General features: G+C 43.9%; 1 protein-coding gene across 1 annotated transcript in view; it reads right to left on the bottom strand.

The window, feature by feature from the left end:
* LOC129715102 (bactericidal permeability-increasing protein-like) overlaps positions 1 to 19,364 on the bottom strand; it is a 29,667-nt gene extending 10,303 nt beyond the window's left edge. Inside the window, exons 1-10 of the mRNA XM_055664969.1 lie at positions 17,538 to 19,364; positions 12,704 to 12,925; positions 11,289 to 11,486; positions 7,315 to 7,378; positions 7,116 to 7,176; positions 5,352 to 5,443; positions 4,574 to 4,750; positions 870 to 929; positions 448 to 615; positions 281 to 348 (exon numbers count right to left, since the gene is read on the bottom strand). Of these exons, the coding sequence (XP_055520944.1) occupies positions 281 to 348; positions 448 to 615; positions 870 to 929; positions 4,574 to 4,750; positions 5,352 to 5,443; positions 7,116 to 7,176; positions 7,315 to 7,378; positions 11,289 to 11,486; positions 12,704 to 12,925; positions 17,538 to 17,716 (1,289 nt within the window). The 5' untranslated portion in view covers positions 17,717 to 19,364. The remainder of the gene's footprint in view (positions 1 to 280; positions 349 to 447; positions 616 to 869; positions 930 to 4,573; positions 4,751 to 5,351; positions 5,444 to 7,115; positions 7,177 to 7,314; positions 7,379 to 11,288; positions 11,487 to 12,703; positions 12,926 to 17,537) is intronic.
* Positions 19,365 to 21,204: the final 1,840 nt, after the last annotated feature.

Raw genomic sequence — 21,204 nt, 5'->3', positions numbered from 1 at the left:
CCCCAATCTAAACATTTGAACACATAATCTACACTAATTTTAACTATGATTGATTTTTTGCAGGGACAGCTCCATCCACAAATTCAGATGGTTAAAGATGTTTGAACATTTTGCCAATGCAGAGCAGGTCGTTTTTCCAGTGTCCCTCTGATGTGTATTTATTCTCCAATGCCAAGGATCTTCGATGTTTGTTGTAATAACTTGTGTGGTAATTATCTTACCCCGCACAGACTGGGTCCATGTGAGGGCATGAATTGTCTTTCAGTTGTCTTTCCCTTACCTATTCAGTTCTAGGGATCCAATCAGTTTCATCTGAGCGATATGCACATGAGCAGAGACACTCGCTTGCTGCAACAAGACAAAATAATCAAGGAGATTTCTCATGGCAATAGTTTTGCCAACTGTAAAAATTTATGTACTACAGAAAAAGACGATTTTTGTACTTACAATGTTCAGGACAAAAAGTGATGCGAGGGTTGAATCTGGCTGGACTGCGCACACTTCAAGTGCTCCAAATGCTTGAACATCGATGAGATTTTTTGCAGCCTGCAGAACTGGCGATCGAGTGGCTCGCAGGCGCAATTCTATTGGCATGTTAGGATAGAGCTTTGCCAGCTGTTGAGACGTATATTCTATTAATATTTAGGTCATTTACATCATTTTCTCCAGATTGTGCCTGATCTCTAAGCATCAGTATTTTATGTTATTTTTATTTCATGTTTCCGGAACCTGAAGAATTTTTCTCTGGTAATGTTTGTCTTTCCCATCATAGAGTAACGTGCAAAGAATAGTGATGTGATAACAATGGTAATATGGGATAAGGAGCGTTTAATATCAAACAAGAGTTTGCAAACCCATGAAACACTTACCCGAGGTACGATTACACTGAAGGACTTTGTGTTTAATCTGATAGGCGATGTAGTCGGAATCTGGGGAAAATAGAAAGGAATTAGCCAATTTTTTGGGGGTATTTTGTGTGACTGTATCAAACATCATACATACATAAATTCTTCAAAGGCAAGTGTGGTGAAATAGTCAGTGGGGATTTCAAATCTCATCTGCAATTCTGAGATTGGATTTATAAATCACTGCAGATTTCATTGACAAAAATCTGGAGCATTATTAAAGTTATTGCAAAATATATAGTATTTCTAAAGAACTCATTCTCTATTAATAAATATAGATTTACTGAAAGTAAATAATCAATATACCAGTTCTGCCTCCTAACCTATACTTCATCTTCATTTCATATTTTCCACTTAAAGTAAAGTAGAGGTATGTCAGGGTGTTGCAGTGGTAGAGTTCCTGCCTTACAGCGCTTGCAGGTTCGATCCCGACTACGGGTGCTGTCTGTATGGAGTTTGTATGTTCTCCCCATGACTGCATGGGTTTTCTTCGAGATCTTCGGTTTCCTCCCATAAGACTTAAAAAATCTGCCGGAAATAGCAGGGGATCGGGGGTCAAATGAGATGGAGAAACTAAGTGAAATCCAGGTTAGCCGGGAAGTGGTGTTAGGTAAATTGAATGGATTAAAGGCCGATTAACCCCCAGGGACAGATAGGCTGCATCCCAGAGTACTTAAGGAAGTAGCCCCAGATATAGTGGATGCATTAGTGATAATTTTTCAAAACTCTTTAGATTCTGGAGCAGTTCCTGAGGATTGGAGGGTAGCTAATGAATTGCAGACCAGTTAGTCTAACATCGGTAGTGGAGAAACTGCTAGAATCAGTTATTAAAGATGGGATAGCAGCACATTTGGAAAGTGGTGAAATCATTGGACAAATTCAGCATGGATTTATGAAAGGTAAATCATGTCTGACGAATCTTATAGAATTTTTCGAGGATGTAGCTAGTAGAGTGGATAAGGGAGAACCAGTGGATGTGTTATATCTGGACTTTCAGAAGGCTTTCGACAAGGTCCCACATAAGAGATTAGTATACAAACTTAAAGCACACGGTATTGGGGGTTCAGTATTGATGTGGATAGAGAACTGGCTGGCAGACAGGAAGCAAAGAGTAGGAGTAAACAGGTCCTTTTCACAATGGCAGGCAGTGACTAGTGGGGTACCGCAAGGCTCAGTGCCGGGACCCCAGCTATTTACAATATATATTAATGATTTGGACGAGGGAATTGAATGCAACATCTCCAAGTTTGCGGATGACACGAAGCTGGGGGGCAGTGATAGCTATGAGGAGGATGCTAGGAGGCTGCAAGGTGACTTGGATAGGCTGGGTGAGTGGGCAAATGCATGGCAGATGCAGTATAATGTGGATAAATGTGAGGTTATCCACTTTGGTGGCAAAAACAGGAAAGTAAACTATTATCTGAATGGTGGCCGATTAGGAAAAGGGGAGATGCAACGAGACCTGGGTGTCATGGTACACCAGTCATTAAAAGTAGGCATGCAGGTGCAGCAGGCAATGAAGAAAGCGAATGGTATGTTAGCATTCATAGCAAAAGGATTTGAGTACAGGAGCAGGGAGGTTCTACTGCAGTTGTACAGGGTCTTGGTGAGACCACACCTGGAGTTTTGCGTACAGTTTTGGTCTCCTAATCTGAGGAAAGACATTCTTGCCATAGAGAGAGTACAGAGAAGGTTCACCAGACAGTTTCCTGGGATGTCAGGACTTTCATATGATGAAGGACTGGATAGACTCGGCTTGTACTCGCTAGAATTTCGAAGATTGAGGAGGGATCTTATAGAAACTTACAAAATTCACCAGGGGTTGGACAGGCTAGATGCAGGAAGATTGCTCCCGATGTTGGGGAAGTCCAGAACAAAGGGTCACAGTTTAAGGATAAGGGGGAAATCTTTTAGGACTGAGATGAGGAAAACATTTTTCACACAGAGAGTGGTGAATCTCTGGAATTCTCTGCCACAGTAGGTAGTTGAGGCCAGTTCATTGGCTATACTTAAGAGGGAGTTAGATGTGGCCCTTGTGGCTAATGGGATCAGGGGATATGGAGAGAAGGCAGGTACAGGATACTGAGTTGCATGATCAGCCATGATCATATTGAATGGCGGTGCAGGCTCGAAGGGCCGAATGGACTACTCCTGCACCTATTTTCTATGTTTCTATGTTTCTATACACCAAAGACATACAAGTGTGTAGGTAAATTGGCTTGGTAAATGTAAAAAGTGTCCTTAATGTGCGTAGGATGGTGTTAATATGCGGGGATCGCTGGTCGTCGTGGACCAGGTGGGCCGAAGGGCCTGTTTCCGCGCAGCATGTCTAAACTAAACTAAAGGAAACGTACTGCAGCCAATCAGCCTACCCAAGTGTCTTTGGGATGTGGGAGGATATTTGAGCCTCCAGGCCAAACCCATGTGGCTGCAGGGAGAACACGCAAACTCCTGTCAGACAGCACCAAAGGTCAGGACTGAACCCTGGTCACTGGAATAGTGAGATGGCAACACGACCTGCAGAACCATTGTGCCTCTCTGCAAACTGATGAACCATGGAAACAGGCCCCATAAATCACCAGACATTGCTACCCCTTGTTGCTCTATGACAAAACAAAGCTCATATTCATATAATAATTTATTATTTTAAAACAATGCCATTGTTCAAATAAGAGACAATTGAAAATGGAGTAAGTTTCTGACAGGAAGGTGCTTTATTTGTTACTCCTTCCTCACACAGTGACATGAAACCAGCAGCCTGGAATTTGGAGTAAGAACAACAGTAAAACCATCGACTCCTCAATGATGCCATGAAGTAAATCAGGCAGCAATGATCAGTGTTCCTTATAGACGTAATCAAAGACGGAATCAGACTGTCCAATGCGCCCCCACTCGCGTCACTGCACAGGTGATAACGAGTGCTTGGAATGGGGTATCCAGTGCATCTTTAGAGTAATTGTGATCGGCAGGTGAATGGAGCCTCAGTGTTGCACCTCCGCATAGTTTCACAGCAATCTACTGCAGAAACCCACCTCCAGTTGTGAATGTAAATCTTGAATAAACGCTGTAAGAATGTTCTGTGAAGGTAAAATGGGTGGCCAGGTGGACTGGATTCAAACATAAAATCGCTGCTGACCAAAGTTGCTGAAAATGTAGCTGCAGGTTTCAGGAAGTTGTGGTCAGGAGAAATACACATTGTCTTGCAGTTACTGAATATTCGCGACTAGGGTAATACCTGCACCCGTCTGACTGAGATGGCTGGCTCTCAGAAGTCTGAGGAATATATAAACCGCTGCGCCTGGGAGGCTGAGGAATGTACCTGTCTGAGGTCTAGTATTGTTCCACTAAATAACATCTCCTTATATGTACGTACCTGTTATCCTGACCACTGCGTACGTGTCTGTTGCTTGATTGGGGAATGTGGGAGGTGATAAACCATAGCATTAAAGTATATAAAGATTTACGAATAAGGGCAGAGAGCTCGACTTTTTGCTAGGTTGTTAACCTGTGTGAAGACTCCTGCTGATTAAACGTACATTTAACGTAACCCCGGTGTCCAGTCGATTATTGTCGAAACAACCGATGTAAGAGAAAAACGGGACTCACACAGTGAAAATAATAACCTCGTTCGTATACACTGGGGCAGTGAAAGGATGGCTTTTACCCACCATTTTATCAGTGATTTTCATTTGTAAGATCCCAGCTTCATAATACACAAATCCTGCTGAGTTAGCAAGGAAATCAGATATTCCCAAGTACAACATGCGACTGGACTGACTGGGAAGGCTGATTGGAGGTGGCTTGAAGGGAGGATTTTTATTTTTTCCCACTCTGTAGAATTGACCCTATAAAAAGAATTAGATGTCAAAGCTCAGATACTGCAAGAAGTCTCAAAAGGCACAGATAATGGAAAGAGCTGATCAATAACATTGTTTTTAACAACCGCCTGTCCATTTTCAAACTTCTGAATATAAACTTCTGTTGCCAGTTGAACCTTAGTTTGAACGAGACAACAAGGTCACAGACCATCCCTGCCTTGGACCTAATGTGAACCAAAGAACAAGATTCTAGAGATGAGTGAGTTACTGTTCCCACAGTTCTTGGAACAGTAGGGTCAAAATCTTACGGATGTCATGGTCAGAATTGTTTCTCTAAATAATGTCAAGGTGATGGACAAAGTGAAGTTTAGAAGCTTTTCTTAATTAACAATAAGCTTTCTAAATTTAGGTCAGCTTCTGTTGTACTAGAAAACTGAGGTTACCAATAAGCCTGGTAAGTGAATATCTATCACAAGATCACTGGTAACTTACAGTATAAATAGAGAACTCAAAAACAGTCTTGGATAAGTCTAAAGGCAACAGAACTATGAAACAGCACAAATATCAACCCATCCAACTGCCCATGTACACTCGCATCACCCTCCCCTCCCCAGGAGTCAGGGCCTACCTTAAAATCCAGGTCCATGGCGTTATTTGAAATTTCAATTTGATTAACCAGTGAATAGTCAACCTCAGCAAATGGGTTAATTTTGAACCTTACTAAGAACAGAGGGAAAAGAACATGAAATATAATGTGTAAGGAGGAACTGCAGAAGCTAGTTTACACCAAAGTCTTACACTGGACCCGAAACGCCACCCATTCCTTCTCTCCAGAGATGACGCCTGACCCGCTGAGTTACTCCAACATTTTGTGTCTATCTTCAACATTAAATATAAAATATCAATACAGAAGATTTGAAATTCGCAAACCAGATTGTTTTTTTGGCTGCCACCAGGGTGAAAGTTGAGGACTGCATATGGCTTCTGTTCCAGGTCTACGTGTGGACTTTTAGTGGCACAGATAGTGTGACTCATGACCTTCCCCAGCTCTTAATGAGTTGAGATGATAACAACCAAGTTTGGCAGTGGCTCACACGATGAGCTTTTGCTTTAGACCATATCAAGTCTGTTGCCAGGACGTTCTCTTTCAGTTTCTAGTACACATCGCTAACTTCAGCAACAGTCTGGCTGTTGTTGAGGTCCTGATCCTTAACGATGAGTATTAGTTCTTTCACCACCAGAACCTGTCTTCCACTCCATGTTGAGATTTATATCCCAAGGTTTAAGGGCCCGTCCCACTTGGGTGTCATTGTGATTTTGTGAATCCCCAAATCCTGGGACGTTGCACGCGTAATGCACGCCATGCGCGCATCACATGCGTGTCATGACGCGCGCGTTGTGCTTCGTAACGCGTAAATGATGTCGCGCAAATGACGCCCAACTTCTTTATGTTGTCACCTATGTATCCAGACCTTCCATCCTTTTCAAATTACCATACAAATGTTGTAATCTCATCTTTACTCCCCATATGGCATTGACATGGCTAGGCTCAGTCATCTTTCTCTTTCAATACACCCCTGCTGACATTTTCCAGTTTTCCGGTCTGCATTCCTCCTCAGAAACCAATCCCTCCCCTCGATCTAGCCCCATGGCCAACACCTTAATTGCCTTCAAAATGTTTCTAAGTCAATGGTCATTAATTGTTGGGTATAGGCTTTGGTTCCTGTCACTATCTCCGGAGAGAGCTCGGAATTCACAGTCATCCCATCTTTTGAGTGAAATGTTAAATTCAGGCCCACAATTAAAATAAGCTGCCACTGTTTCAATTGCCCTTTCCCTTGGATTCTATCAATTCTTATTTCTCAAACAATACCGCTAAAGGCCATCTTGCCATTGGTAGCTGCACCAACGATATGCCACAAATGGACTGATCTCAAATTTATATTTAATTGGTTGCAGAGCACTTTGAGATATCATTCAAGGGCAACACAAGAAAGGTGCTGGAAACTGGAATAAAAAAAAGCAAACTGCTGGTGAAACAACAGGTCAAACATGGGCAGAGGGGAGAAATGATTGACATTTCAGGTGAAAATCCTGCATCGATCGAGAGGAGAGACGGCCAGTATAGAGGGCCGAGGGGGGAGAGGTGTCACAGGAACTGAGGAGGTGGGAGGGGTGGGGTGGGGGGTTGAGGGTGGGGGGGGGGGGAGTGGATGGTTTGGGACAGAGTTAGATGGGTTATAGGTGGAGGTAATCAAGAAAAGGCCGATGAAGCCAGGTGGGGGGAGGGGAGAGCGGGGGTGGAGACAGCTTCTGGAGAAAAGGAAGCAACCATCTTGAGAGAGGTTTTGGAAGGCGGTGGAAGAATGAGGGAGAATGTAAAACAACATACTTTTCATGGTCTTTAGATTCTTTTCCAACCCACGGAGTGCACTGGAGATTTGAGGACAAATCTGTATCAAAGAAATAGTAAATGACAATGAGGAGATGACCATGTTTGATACAGGCTCCACCATGAGTTATACAGCTCGAATGCTGTGCAAGTTAACAGCACAAATATTCAATATGAATGGTGAGGGAAGCTGACCTACCTGTTTGGTAAGGGCTTTCCGAATGGGTTTCTCGAGGAATTTGCGGAACAGATTATACAAACATCTGCAAAGCACAATTTGACTTGGTGAAAACAAAATAAATTTTACCATTGTGCAGACACACTCTCAAATACAAAAAAAGCATAGGTTAAGTGTGAAGGTAATATGTTACCTGTAGACTACGTTTGTGTGAATAAATTATTCCACTTCATCATTAAACCTAACGTGATACCAGCCAGTCTCTGAGTTACTCCAAAAATACCAGGAACTCAACAACCCAGCCAGGTCTGACAGAGGTTTACAGTACATGCACCATCTCCAATCTTGTCTAATCCCTCCTCGTTTAACCAGGTGGCCCCAGATACTCCCCCAGCTGTGCACTTGTCCTCATGCCCCCCTCCTCTCTGAACAACTACTATCGCCCCCCCACCAAACCTCTCCTTGGCCTCCGTCTACTCACCTGACCTCCTCCGACTCCAACCCCCACCCTTGTCGTGTCTTCACTTTCACCATCCCCCCCCCCCCCCCCCGTATGCTTTTGGAATGTGGGAGGCCACCGGAGCACACAGAAAAAACCCATGTGGACATAGGGAGAACATACAAACTCTGTACAGACAGCACCCATAGTCAGGATCGAAACTGGGTCTCTGGCAATGTAAGGTAGCAAATCTACCACTGTGCCACTCACTCTGCTGCCCTAATGCTACATAAGAAAACACATATATATTCTTCTACCCATTCCAATCCGTCTCCATTACCAGAGGGAGGCCTCGTAAACTGGAAGAGCAACCCCTCGTATTCCCCTTGGGAAGCTTCAATCCAACCGCATGAATACTGAATTCTCCAATTTCAGGAATTCAATCTTCCAACACCTTTGTTTCCACATCCTCCCCTCCCCCCAAAACCAGATTATTTACACCCCTCCATCAATTCATCGTCCACCTCTCCCAATTCAAGATCTCTCATTGGTCTTGCCTTCCCCCTCCTATTCATTTCTACCCACCATTCTTCCCTCTGGTAATACATTTCACCCCCCCCCCCCCCCCCCCCCTTTTGTTAATCAGATCTTTTCTTCTCTACTTCCCACCTGTAGCCTTGGCTACTATCTTCACCCTTTTCTACCCCATCCAACTTATCTGCCAATCAACCCCTCCTTTCAATTGCCAACTCTTGCCCCACCACTTCTCCTCACTTCTTTCTACCTGCGTACTCTCCGTTCTACCCCATCAGTCTAAAGGAGTCCCAACCCAACATGACTTTGGTCCATTTTCCTCCATGGATGCTGTTGCCCAAGTGGAAGATGGGCCCAGTGGGTTGGATGGTCTCCGTTTGCATTGTAACAACTTTGCATCGGTACTTTTCCCTTCAGCAACAAACTCTGAAGATCAATAGCACTTGCATGAGGTTGCCTTTGAACAGCACCTGGACTTCACCTGCACCCGGCACCACATTGTGACAACACTTCATCAATGCTCTGTGTCAACGCTATCCCAAACACCTCAATGAGTCTCCCACCGGTAGACTTGGACTCAGGATTCCTCCCCATTTGCTCTTCACATTTACCACCAGATGTATTTATTAAGACAACATTAAATTTTTCATGTGTCCATTTGCCATGGTCTTTGGTTTCAGATTTCAAGACCGTCAATTGCACTTCCAAAATAAATCAGGATGAACTGGAAATCCTCAGCAGGTCAGCCAGCTTCCATGAGGGGCAGACTGAGCTATAATTCCAGGTTGATGGTATTGCATGTTTGATCTTCTACTTCTGTGTCGTTGTAATTGTGACAACTAAGCACTAAGCAAAGGACTCATTCGAGTCATAACCTCTGTGGGTCAGAAGAGTTAAGTGGGAAATAATGTATGAGGTGGATGATTTTCCCATCTCAATATATGGTGACCTCAAGAATACAAGACTACTGGCATCCCCAACTCAGCTCTTCCCTCAGTCCTTCTCTCTCCCTCTTTCTTCTCCTTTATCAGCCTCCATAGTCTTACAACACAGCATATTGACCCACTGCCCACCGCTTACTGTAATCCCACTTAATTCATGTATTCACCATTCAACCAATACTAGACTAAGTGGCACCCGTTAGATCCCAGCATCACAGCTGGTCCCCCAATGCAATATTCCTCCTCTCCACCAATTCCAATATTGGTGGCCAGTGGGGGGAAGACTTTCTGGAGAGCTATTATGGGTGTTGTGGGCTGAAGGGACTGGTTTCCAGAGGGCTAGTATGGACATTGTGGGCCGAATGGATTATTGGGCTGGCGGCTCAATCACTCAAGCCTGTTGAGCTGGCAGCTCATTCACTCATGGCTGGTGGGCTGGCAGTTGATTCACGGCTAGTCCTTGAAATTCCAATTCAAGCAGGGTGCAAGGCCACCAAATTCAAGAGCAGTTTCATACCATTTCAAGCCAGGTGCAAGCCACTAAAGACAGCGAGTCGTGACCTCTCCCTCCCCATCTTGCAGAGAATGAGCCACGCCCACACTTCCGGGTTTAATAGTCCCTCCCCCTCCCACCAGAAGGGGCGTGGCCTTCACACCATGATTGACAGGAAAGACAATCTCAACATAGTTTAAACAGTAATAAGTCTTTTATTTTTCATCGATGGGAAAACTCCTCAGCACCTGATGAGCAGAGGGGGACTGAGTAAGATGGCCAAAAATCACAGCCGCACGTTGTAGCGTTTTATTTTTTAAAAACAAGGCAACTTTAGTTAGGCAAGGCAACTTTAATTAGGCAAGGCAACTTTAATTGGGCAACACAGCTTTAGCATTTACAAACCAAAGGTAACACAGCTTTAGCATTTCCAAACCAAAGGCAACACAGCTTTAGCATTTCTAAACTATATTTTCAAACCACATTAAGGGCACTGACAGGTCAGTAAAACCACTCACAGTTTAGTAGACATGTGTTCAGTGTTATTCTTAGCTCAGATTGAGAGACATGACCCTCTCGCTCCCCCATCTTGCAGAAACTGACTAAGGCACTCAACACTTCCGGGTTTTATAGTCCCTCTGGAAAGGGCGTGGTCTTCAGGAGAGAGAATCTCAACATTTTTTAAACACTAATAACTCTTTTATTTTCCATTGATGGGAAAAATCCTCTTGTCCTGCGCAGCGGAGGGGGACTGAGTAAGATGGCCAAAACTCACAGCCGTAAGTGGCAGCGTTTTTTCTAAAATCAATATACAGAACAGGAAGTGGTCAAGATCAAGCGTTTAGTAATACCCTGTATAGGTACCATGACTGATTATCCTATTGACCAACACATCTTTGGGATGCGAGGGGATCCAGAGCATCAGCGGGAATCCCACATGGGAGAATGGTTAAACTACACACAGACAGCGACTGAGGTCAGGATCGAACCTGGATCACAGCCGCGGCTCTACAAGTTGCGCCAAAAAGGCTGCCGTTCCTGGAGATCTCAAAAGACAGGAAAAGAGCCAGAGTTATCCGGCCCAAACCATTGATTCTGCTTCCTTTTCCATGGATGACACCTGATCCCCTGAGTAGAAACAGCATTTTGGGCAGTTTCTATTAAATATCTGACAGTTTTGACAGCCAGCAAGGTGCAGGGTATTGCATAGTTTGCTGGCAATTTATTATGCAATTGGCTTTTCTATTATACCAGATGGATTCCTCTCCCTGATACCCAGAATCAACGTCATGGAGCTATATGGCACAAAACAAATGTTTTGAAGCAAAGATGAAGAAAACTAGCATGTCCAATTTCTCCTTGTAGCTAACACCCTCTAGTCCAGGCTCCATCCTGGTAAATCTCCTCTGCACCCTTTCCCAAATCTCCGCATCCTTCCTGTATTGGAGCAACCCGGACATTACACAATATTCCAAATACATCCAAACCAAAGTCCTGTGAAGCTGCATCATGATACAAAGAATATGGGGGTGAGAAAACAAGAGCGCAAGAGAAACCTTAAAATATTCTAAATGACTGTGTACATTACCGTTTTCTTTTGGTGAACCTGACCCGTACTTTCCCAATATTGGCTGAGCAGGCACGGCTTTGGAGAGCTGGGCGGCCAGTGCTGTCACGGGTCATTCCTATCGTCTGTGATATTGACAGACGACTCACAGACACGTCAAATGATCCACTCGTCCGACTGTGAGGAGATATGAGGAGATGCCATAAATCATCAGATAATTAACCATTGGAAGACAAACTTACTAATGAACGGAGATGCAATGCTCTGCCAGTATTTATTGTCCCTGGCATTAAACCCCACTTTATGTTGATCCAGAGAGATATAGTTTTGAGAAGTTGATATTCTTGTGGGAATTGCATAATATTTGCTTCAAAGAAACCGTTTTTTTCAGCCCATCGGTTTTATGCCAGTGATTATGCTGTCCCATGAGTCTCATTTCCCCTCATCCAACCACCATAAGATCCAACTATGATGGAGCTGTTGATCAGTCATTCCAGTCTATGTCCTGCGGCAGTCACAGAGCTAAAGTCCGGGGAACCCACTGCCACAGTTCTTTGGAGAACTCCTGGCCTGATATCACCGGTCTTTTCAAGCATGTGGCAAGTTTGATGTGGCTTGTTAATTACATTACAATGATTTATTGTGTAACTCTACGCACTTCAAAGTCTACGCACTTTGCTCCCACCACCATCCGGGTGAGTTGGTCAGTCTGTAGACAGCTCCATAACTGCCTGGGATTGTCTGCCTCGACTGCAAGTGGAGTTTCAAATGTAAAACACGGCTTAAAACACAGGACAGGCAACATTCACCCAACACCTAGGGAATTTTCTTGAATGATTGCCTGCCTGACAATCAGCTTGGTCATGCGGAGAGCAGGATTCGGAGCCCTGGGTGGAACATGATGCGAGTAAGCTTCCAACTCGAGGCCTCCAGGAGAGAGGGAGTGAAGCAGTCTGATAACTTGGGCATGGAGGGAAGTGCCTGGGGGAGTTGGAGCCTTGCAACCAATCTGCCTTTTTTAAAAGATGGAATTTCATGGTTAGATTAAAATCCCCAATACTCTTTCCACAAAATTGTTTATAATTTACAAGCTCATTGGATTAAAGAAATATATTGCAGTAGGCACTGACTTGGATGCTTTTGCAATAGCTCTAGCAATTAAATGTTGTATCTTCTCCAATTATCGATGAAAGAACTACATCACATCCTTCAAATTAATGTTATAAAGTGCTGCAGTGACCAATAGCGGGTAGAATGATAAGAGTTGAGCAACAGCCGCTGTTCCCTTGGGCGAGGGAAGGTAACAGGAGACAGATTACAGCAATTCCCTAGTCCAACACGAAACAGAGAGGGGACAGCTCCCTGGAATTGATCCAGTTACTCCATAAAGATCAGAAGAAAAATAACCAAAGGTAAAACAAATACGAAATACTCACAAACAGTGCTTTTGAACTTTAAATTCACCCTTCACACCAATGAAACCATCTGTGATGGAGGCCTGAATGCCCTGGCCAGCAAGGAATTTCACAGTAGACTTTGGTAAACCCAACTTGTAAATGCTTATCCTGCAGACAAGATTGGTGCAATGGGTTAACTTTATATTCTCATCATAGTTAGAGACGGACAGGATAGAGGGAGAAGTAGTTTTAAAGAGAATGCTGTTTTTTTTAATTGCTTATTTTTATTGTTATTTACAGAAATTTAGATAAAAATCAAACTCGCAGTACAATTCAATTCAATTCAATTCAATTCAAAGCACTTTATTCATCCCCGAGGGGCAATTTAAAAAGGCGCATTACAGTAGCTTTTTAAAAAGGGACACAATCAACAAACATAAGCAGCACGCATACTGCACAATCAACCAGCACACGCATTTCACAGACACACTGCACAATCACACATCAACATTCAACACATAGCAATAGTTTTAAAATGCTTTCTAAGTGCTTCAATTAAAAACGTGCATATAGAAGGTTATTTCATTTCATATGTTCATGAGTCAGTGATCAGCATTAAAAAGCTGGACAGCCCTGGGGATGAAGGTTGCCTTCCTCCTCTGTGTCCGGCAACCCGGACAGCGGAGTCTGCGTCCTGAGGGGAGCCACTCAAACTCAGGAAACAGGATGTGAGAGGGGTCCTGAAGAATCCTGCGTGTTAACTTTAAAGACTGTTGGTCGCATAGGGCAGTGAGAGTTCGGACGGGCTGCTCAATGATTTTTGAGCAGACCTTGACCACATTCAACAGGCGGTTTCTGTTTTGCAGGGTGATGGAGTGGAACCAGCTAGTGAAAGAGAAGGTTATTACATTTTCAATGAATGCGTAGTAGAATGTAGTGAGAATGTCTTTGTTAATCCCAAATGACTTCAGCTTCCTGAGTAGGTACTGTCTCTGATGGCACTTTTTAAGGATTTCCTCTATGTTAGAGGAAAACCTTAGCAGGTTGTCGAAGGCTGTTCCCAGGTATTTGTATACCTCCACTATCTCCACTGGCTCCTGCTGGATGATAGTGGTGGCTGCCTCAGCCATCTGTCTCTGTTGGGGGGAGAAAGTCACAATCATGTCCTTGGTTTTGCTTATATTTAGCTCAAGACAAGACTTTTCACACCATACTATAAAGTCCTGCAGGGCTGAGCTGTGATGTTGTGTGTGGCTGGGAAGAAGAGACAGGAGAACTGTGTCATCAGCAAATTTTACGAAGTGGCAGTTTGGCTGGGTGGATCTGCAGTCATCAGTGTAGAGAATGAAGAGAAGTGGGGAGAGGACACAGCCTTGTGGAGAGCCAGTGAAGGTGAAGAGGGTGTCGGACAAGGTGTGGTTCACCAACACCCTCTGTGATCTGTTGGTGAGGAAGTCTATAATCCACAGAGTGAGTTGGTGGTTGAGGTGGAGAATAATGCAGATACTAGGAGCACAAGATGAGCATTAGAATTCTCTGGTAAACACCATTAAGCTGCCTTTGTCACAACTCCGCATTTTTGAAATATAGATGTCTTCCAACATGGAAAGTTTCATATATGATTGATCCATTTCAGGTTTTGGACATCCTAGAACACTCTACAGTTAAAAGAACATAGTGAATATTATTTTTTTTTTGCTGATGTGTTACCTAAATATTATATTTTATCTAAAAACCATCAGTGTTACATTCCTTCAATGGAACCATCAGTGTTACATTCCTGTCAGGAATTTGTGCTCCATTCTTGAACCACAAATTTGTGAATTTGTGGTTCAGGAATGACACGTTCTTCCAGTTGAGCCAGGAGTGACTCGAGCTGATCCTTAAATAGTGCTCGAGGTTAGTTCACTGTGACCACGCATGATTCCCCTCACTTCCACCTATGTTCATTCCTCTGGCTTCACATTTTGTACTTCTATCCTTATCCACCGAGTGGCGCCATCAGCGTCTGTCTTTTCGTCTCTTTTGTTACTTTTAGTGTGTTTTAAAAAGTATGTGTTAATGTTCTTTGAGTTGTTTTACATGGGGGCTGGGTGTGGGGGGTCAAGAAAAACATTCTTTCAATCTCTTACCTTGCTGGAGATGTGATTTTTTTTCCAGAACGTATCTCCGGTCGCTTTGCGGCCTAACATCATGGAGCTGGCGGCCTTGCTCGGGACTGACTTTGAGCCCCACCGCAGGGCCGTAGAACTACCATCGGAGCCTGCGATCCTTTGCCTGGGATCGACGCTCCAACTGTGGCCTGCGGATTTCACCATCGAGGAGCTCGCAGTCTCGGGTAGAGACTGATGTCAGGAAGCTCCAAAGTTGCAAGAGGTTTGACTAGCCCCGACCCGGGGTCCGATTGCCTGGCGCAGGGGGCTGAGATCCCCCCAATGCGGGAGCTTGATCGCCCCAGTGCGGAGGGCCGACCGCCGGCAACGGGAGCCAAGATTGTCCCGTCAACACAAGGCTTGAGGCACCTGACAGCGGGGGGGCCAAAGAAGGGAAGAGATTGAACTCTATTTTCGCCTTCCATCACAGGGAGGAATGTGGAGGAGTCACTGGGATGTATGTTTATGTTAAAAAGTATTAACAGGAAGGGCGATCAAACACCTGCTTCGGGGAGAAATCTCAGCTCCCCCGCGCCGGGTCGGGGCTGGTAGAAACCTTCTGCATCGTCCACGTCCATATACAAGTCTGCGTCCCCGCGATGGGGCTCAAAGTCAGTCCCGAGCATGGCCGCCAGCAGAGCAACCGGAGATACGATCCAGAAAGCAATCGCATCTCTAGCAAGGTAACAGATTGAAAAAAAGTTTCCCCCGACCCCCTTTGCCTGATGATCTACCAAGATAGCATACAAAGAAAGTTTTTCACTGCATAAACCAATACAGACTGAGGCTAATGGACTGACATGGATGGAGATCATATTGATCGACAAACATCTAAGAGCAGGATACATGGGCCCTTTTCCGCGTAGGAGGGAGAGCCTGGAAGGGCACCGTGGGGATCAGAGCTGAGTCTCCAGTTATTCATGATATATATCAGTGACGTCAATTTTAATTTTAGTTTTTCCGGTTTTAGAGATACAGCGTGGAAACAGGCCCTTCAGCCCACTGAGTCTGCACTGACCAGCATTCCCCGCATATTAACACTATCCTACACACACTAGCGACAATTTTACATTATACCAAGCCAATTATAGTAACCTGCAAACCTTTACGTCTTTGGTGTGTGTGAGGAAACCAAAGATCTTGGTTAAAACCCACATGGTCACGGGGAGAACGTACAAACTTCGTACAGAGAAGCACCCGTAGTCGTGGTCAAACCCAGGTCTCTGGTGCTGTAAGGCAGCAATTCTACCACTGCGCCACCGTGCCACCCACTTTTAAAAACATTTAATTTACTTTAGACTTTGTTAATTATATTTTCAAAGTACAAGTTCGATTATGTTGGCAAGATTCTCAAACCATTTTGAATAAAACAAAAATTCCTTTCTGCAAGTCATTTTCAAATGTTGCCACAATAGCTAGATCTCATAAGTCAATTGGTTTTAAATAATAAAGGCTTAAAGTCTTTAAATTATACATGTAAACGAGATGCAAGGACAGTTTTCTCTAGATCACAGACTGATCACCATAAATATTCCGCTTTAACCTCTCCAAGATTAGTTGCCATTTAGAAAGGACCATTGTTGACAGTGTTTCAATCCGTATCTACGGTCAGTTCAAATGAGGGGATCCAATGTAACACACAAGGCAAATGGTATCTTGGGCCTGACAGGTAGAAATGTTGAGTAAAAGAGCAGAGATGTCTTGGTGTCATTGCATAGTGCCTTGAAGAGACGACGCCTTGAGTTTCGGGTGCATTTCTGGACTCCTACTTAGGGAAGGGCGTCCTTGATATGTAGGGAGTGCAGCAAAGATTCACCAGATTATTGCTTGGCATGGCAGAGAGATTTCAGATTGATGTCATTGGGTTTAAGTTCAGAAGAGTTTAGCAGAGAGGGGAACTAATTGAAACCTATAAAACCTGACTACACAAACATTGGTGGAGTTGCAGACATTGAAGGATACAGCTGGATATAGATGATCAGTTACAGATATGGATGGTGAAATGGCAGATAGATTATAATTCAAGCATATGTGAGGTGAGATGTTGCACCTTGGGAGGTAGAATGTAAGAATGCAATGTTCAAGGCAAGACCATTTTGGATCATTGCTGTATCATGTCAATATCTGCTTGAAAGTGGCAACACAACTATATAGAGGGTAAAGAAGGCAGAAGCAATGTTTATCTTCGGTGGTTGGGGCATAAGAGTCAGGAACTAATATTGCAGCTTCCTCAAACTTTTATTCTGCTGCATTTGGGTATTGTGTGCAGTTCTGGTTGCTCCATTACAGGACAAATGTTGACGTCTTGGAGAGAGTGCAGAAGCGGTTCACCAGGAAGCTGCCCTGGATAAGAAAGTATTAGCTATGATGAAAGGTTGGTCAAATTTGCATTATTTTCTATGAAGCATCGGAGGCGGAGACCTGATGAAAGTTTATGAAATTACGAAAGGCACAGTGCACAGTTAGAACTTTCTTTACTCCCAGATGGAAATGTCAAATGTTAGAAGGCATAGATTTAAGGTCAGATGAGGAATGTTTAAAGGAGATGTGCGGGTGATGGATACCTGGAACATACTGTTTATTGTTGCTGCCAAATATCAGCTGAAGACAAGACATGGTGTTTACAAAGCAGCATAATCAATCTGAGTTGAAGGTAATTAATCCAACAGCTCTAACAGTTGGATTTAACAGCTGATATACATGAACTGAAATATACCACTCACGATTTGACAGAGTACTGTATGTCGCCGATAATCTTTACGTTCACTTTACCACTCAAATTTGGAATCTGCATCTCTCGCAACGTCTTTTGCAACACATCGATCCCAACCTGTCGGCCTGTATGACAAAAAACATACAAGAATTCAGTGCACAGCGGGGTTTGGATCAATACAGCCATGCTCTTAGCTACACTCAACCCTCTCCCCCATGGTGCCACTGCACATGGTTGGCTGGATACTCACATCAGTCCAGTTACTGATGCCAAGGGCTACATAGCCCAGTGGCAGGAGTGTCTGAAGTTACACAGAGGAAACCCTCCTCCAACCCCATCTAACTGTATCCATTGTTCAAAGTGTGGACTCTTATATTCTATCGGCGAGACCAAATGTAGGCTGGGTGATCGTTTTGCTGAACACCTTCATTCAGTGCGCCTGGACCTACTCGATCTCCCGGTTGTCACAAACTTTAATTCCCCTTCCAATTTCCACACTGACCTCTCTCTGTCCTAAGGCCTCCTCCATTGTCAGAGTGAGGCCAAACACAAATTGAATGAACAGCACTGCATATATCGCTTGGGCAGTTTACAACCCAGTGGTATGAATATTGACTTTTCTAACTTCACTCTCTCCATCCCTCCCCCACCTCAGTCATACCAGCTTCAAAGTCTCACCTCAAAGCTAGCAATCCCTGTTTCCTTTAATCATCGTTACTTTTTTGCATATCTTTCATTTATTTGTCATATATGGTAATCGGATTTTACTGTACCTTAATTGGTGCACATGACAATGACCTTTGACCTTTATATCTCTCTACATCACCATCTATATCTCTCGTTTTTCTTTCCCCTGACTCGCACTCTGAAGAAGGATCTCGACTCAAAGTATCACCTTTTCTTTTTCTCTGGAGATGCTCACTGACCCGCTGAGTTACAGCAGCTTTTTGTGTCTATCATTCCATGCTACACACTCAAGCTTTTGGTTAATAACATATGATTAATAGTATTGCTGTCAAGACTGAAAATGCTGGAAATATTCAGCACCAGTGGAGGGAAAATGGAAATGACCCATGAGTCTTCCCTCATCCCGTTTACAAACCGGTGGAATGAAACTGATTTCTCTAACTTCAAGTAATCCCTGTATCTCCTCTCTCTCCATCCCTCCCCCACCCGAGTTGTCACACTAGTTTCACTGTCGTTCTGGTGAGTTTCATTGTCTGTATAACTTACTTGTTTTCACCTAGGCCTCAGCCAATAGACCATTTTCTTGATCATCGTTACATTTTTGCATATCTTCCATTCATTTGTTCCGTATCTCTCTCTATTGCCGTTCATATCCCATGTATCAATTTCCTCTGACTCAGTCTGGAGAAGGGTCTCAACCCAAAACATTACCCATTGCTTTTCTCCAGAGATGCTGAGTGACCCGCTGAGTTACTCCAGCTTTTCGTGTCTATCTTCATGTGATTACAATACTCATTTCTGCAAGGCTTGGGGTGTGAACTTTAAATGTTCGATGTTCTGCTGGTGAAATTTTACAATGAAAAGGAGGCAGTACGTGGATTTTACATCCTCATGTACTGGCTGGTGCTAAATGCTTTTATAGGTAAGTTTACAAGTATAATCATGGGTTAATACTTGACAATATAGATGTGACCATATTGATTTGTTCCATTGGCCACTCGTATTAGTACCAAAGTATGCATTAGTGCAGGATTGGGAGATTAATGAATATCGGTAACATTACTAGACAAGGCATGCCATTGGACATGTTTCTGTCCCTGATTACACTATTATTATATCATTGTATGCATAATAATGCCAGGTATTAGTACTGTTTCAGGATTGCACATCTTGCAGTATTACAATATTACAGTATTACAATAATACAGTATTACAGTATTACCCTGCCCCAAATATAACGTTGCCTATTTCCTTCACTCCATAGATGCTGCTGCACCCGCTGAGTTTCTCCAGCATTTTTGTCTACCTTCGACTTTCCAGCATCTGCAGTTCCTTCTTGAACACCCAAATATTTCACACCATGGCTAGCTGTAGAGGAGGCGTTTGAAAGCAATAAGATCAGAGAAAATTTGAGTGACTTAGTTTAGTTTAAAGAGTATAGGAGCAAGGAGGTCCTACTGCAGTTGTACAGGGTCCTGGTGAGACCACACCTGGAGTATTGTGTGAAGTTTTGGTCTCCTAATTTGAGGACGGCCATTCTTGCTATTGAGGGAGTGCTGCATAGGTTCACCAAGTTAATTACCGGGATGGCGGGACTGACATATGATGAAAAAATGGCTTATATTCACTGGGATTTAGATGGATGAGAGGGGATCATATAGAAACATATACAATAAAATTCTTAAGGGATTGGATGCAGGATAGATGCAGGAAAAATGTTCCCGATGTTGGGGGAGTCCAGAACCAGGGGTCACTGTTTAAGAATAAGGGGTAGGCCATTTAGGACTGAGAGGAGGGAAAACTTTTTCCATCCAGAGAGTTGTGCATCTGTGAAGTTCTTTGTCACAGAAGGCAGTGGAAGCCAATTCACAGGATGTATTCAAGAGAGTTAGATATAGCTCTTAGGCCTAACGGAATCAAGGGATATGGGGAGAAATCAGGAACGGGGTACTGATTTTGTATGATCAGGCATGATCATATTGAATGAGGGTGCTGTTTTGAAGGGCCAAATGGCCTACTCCTGCACCTATCTTCTGTTTTCTAAGATACAGCACGGAAACAGGCACTTTGGCCCAATAAGTCAGTGTGCTGACCATCAATCACCCATTCTGTCTAGTACCACTTGTTCATCCACGCCCTAAACTCTTCAGATGAGTTTAACGTACAAACCTGCACATCTTTGGGATGTGGAAGGAAACGAGGGCGCCCAGAGGAAACCCATGTGGTCACATGGGGAACATGCAAACTCCACACAGACAGCACCCACTGTCAGGATCAAACCTGGGTCTCTGGTGCTTTCTTGGGCAGCAGCTCAACCAGCTGTGCCACTAAGGTGATTCTGAGGGCCCAGCCTGGGTCATGCAGGTCAAAGGAATTCAGCAAGGCTTGGTTTCACAGACATTCAAAAATAATAGAAACAGATGTAGAATAATTCATGGAGCCAGTGATACAGAGGACCCTGGTGGCCAACAATCGGGAAGGGGCCAGTGCAGAGGATTGGGCTCAGTAATCAGAAAGGGTGCCAGTGATGGGGAGATGGTCAGGAAACCAGAGGTGCGATGAAACACAGGGAGACAGTAGATAGGTACAAGGAGCTACTGAATATGCCAGGTGCAAGTGCTAAAAGGCTAATTGAAAACCAATCTTTAGGGAGTACAAAGATCTAGTGCTTGGAGCTCAGAGAGTCAATGGAAGAATAAAGAGTCATGGATGTAGACAAGGAGCAAGTGGGTAGAAGGGGAGTTGAGGGCTCCAGCAGCGAGGCAGGGGAGACAGTGGTTATGTACAGCGAGCCAATGGCTTCCTACATGGTGCAAATGCTATAGAGCACAGGGAACCAGTGCAGAGGCACGGGAGTTAGTAGTGGTGAAGAGAGACCAAGAGAACCATACAGAATTAATAAACCCCTGTTATCTGCAGCTGTGTATGAGTGAATAATGCATGTGTGCAGTGTATTTCAGTGCAGATGATGGAAGATTTGTTAGTGA

The sequence above is a fragment of the Leucoraja erinacea genome, unplaced genomic scaffold, assembly GCF_028641065.1.
Source record: "Leucoraja erinacea ecotype New England unplaced genomic scaffold, Leri_hhj_1 Leri_1010S, whole genome shotgun sequence".
Lineage (NCBI taxonomy): Eukaryota > Metazoa > Chordata > Chondrichthyes > Rajiformes > Rajidae > Leucoraja > Leucoraja erinaceus.
Note: the sequence above shows the minus strand (reverse complement) of the source record. Positions and strands in the feature narration are given on the sequence as shown.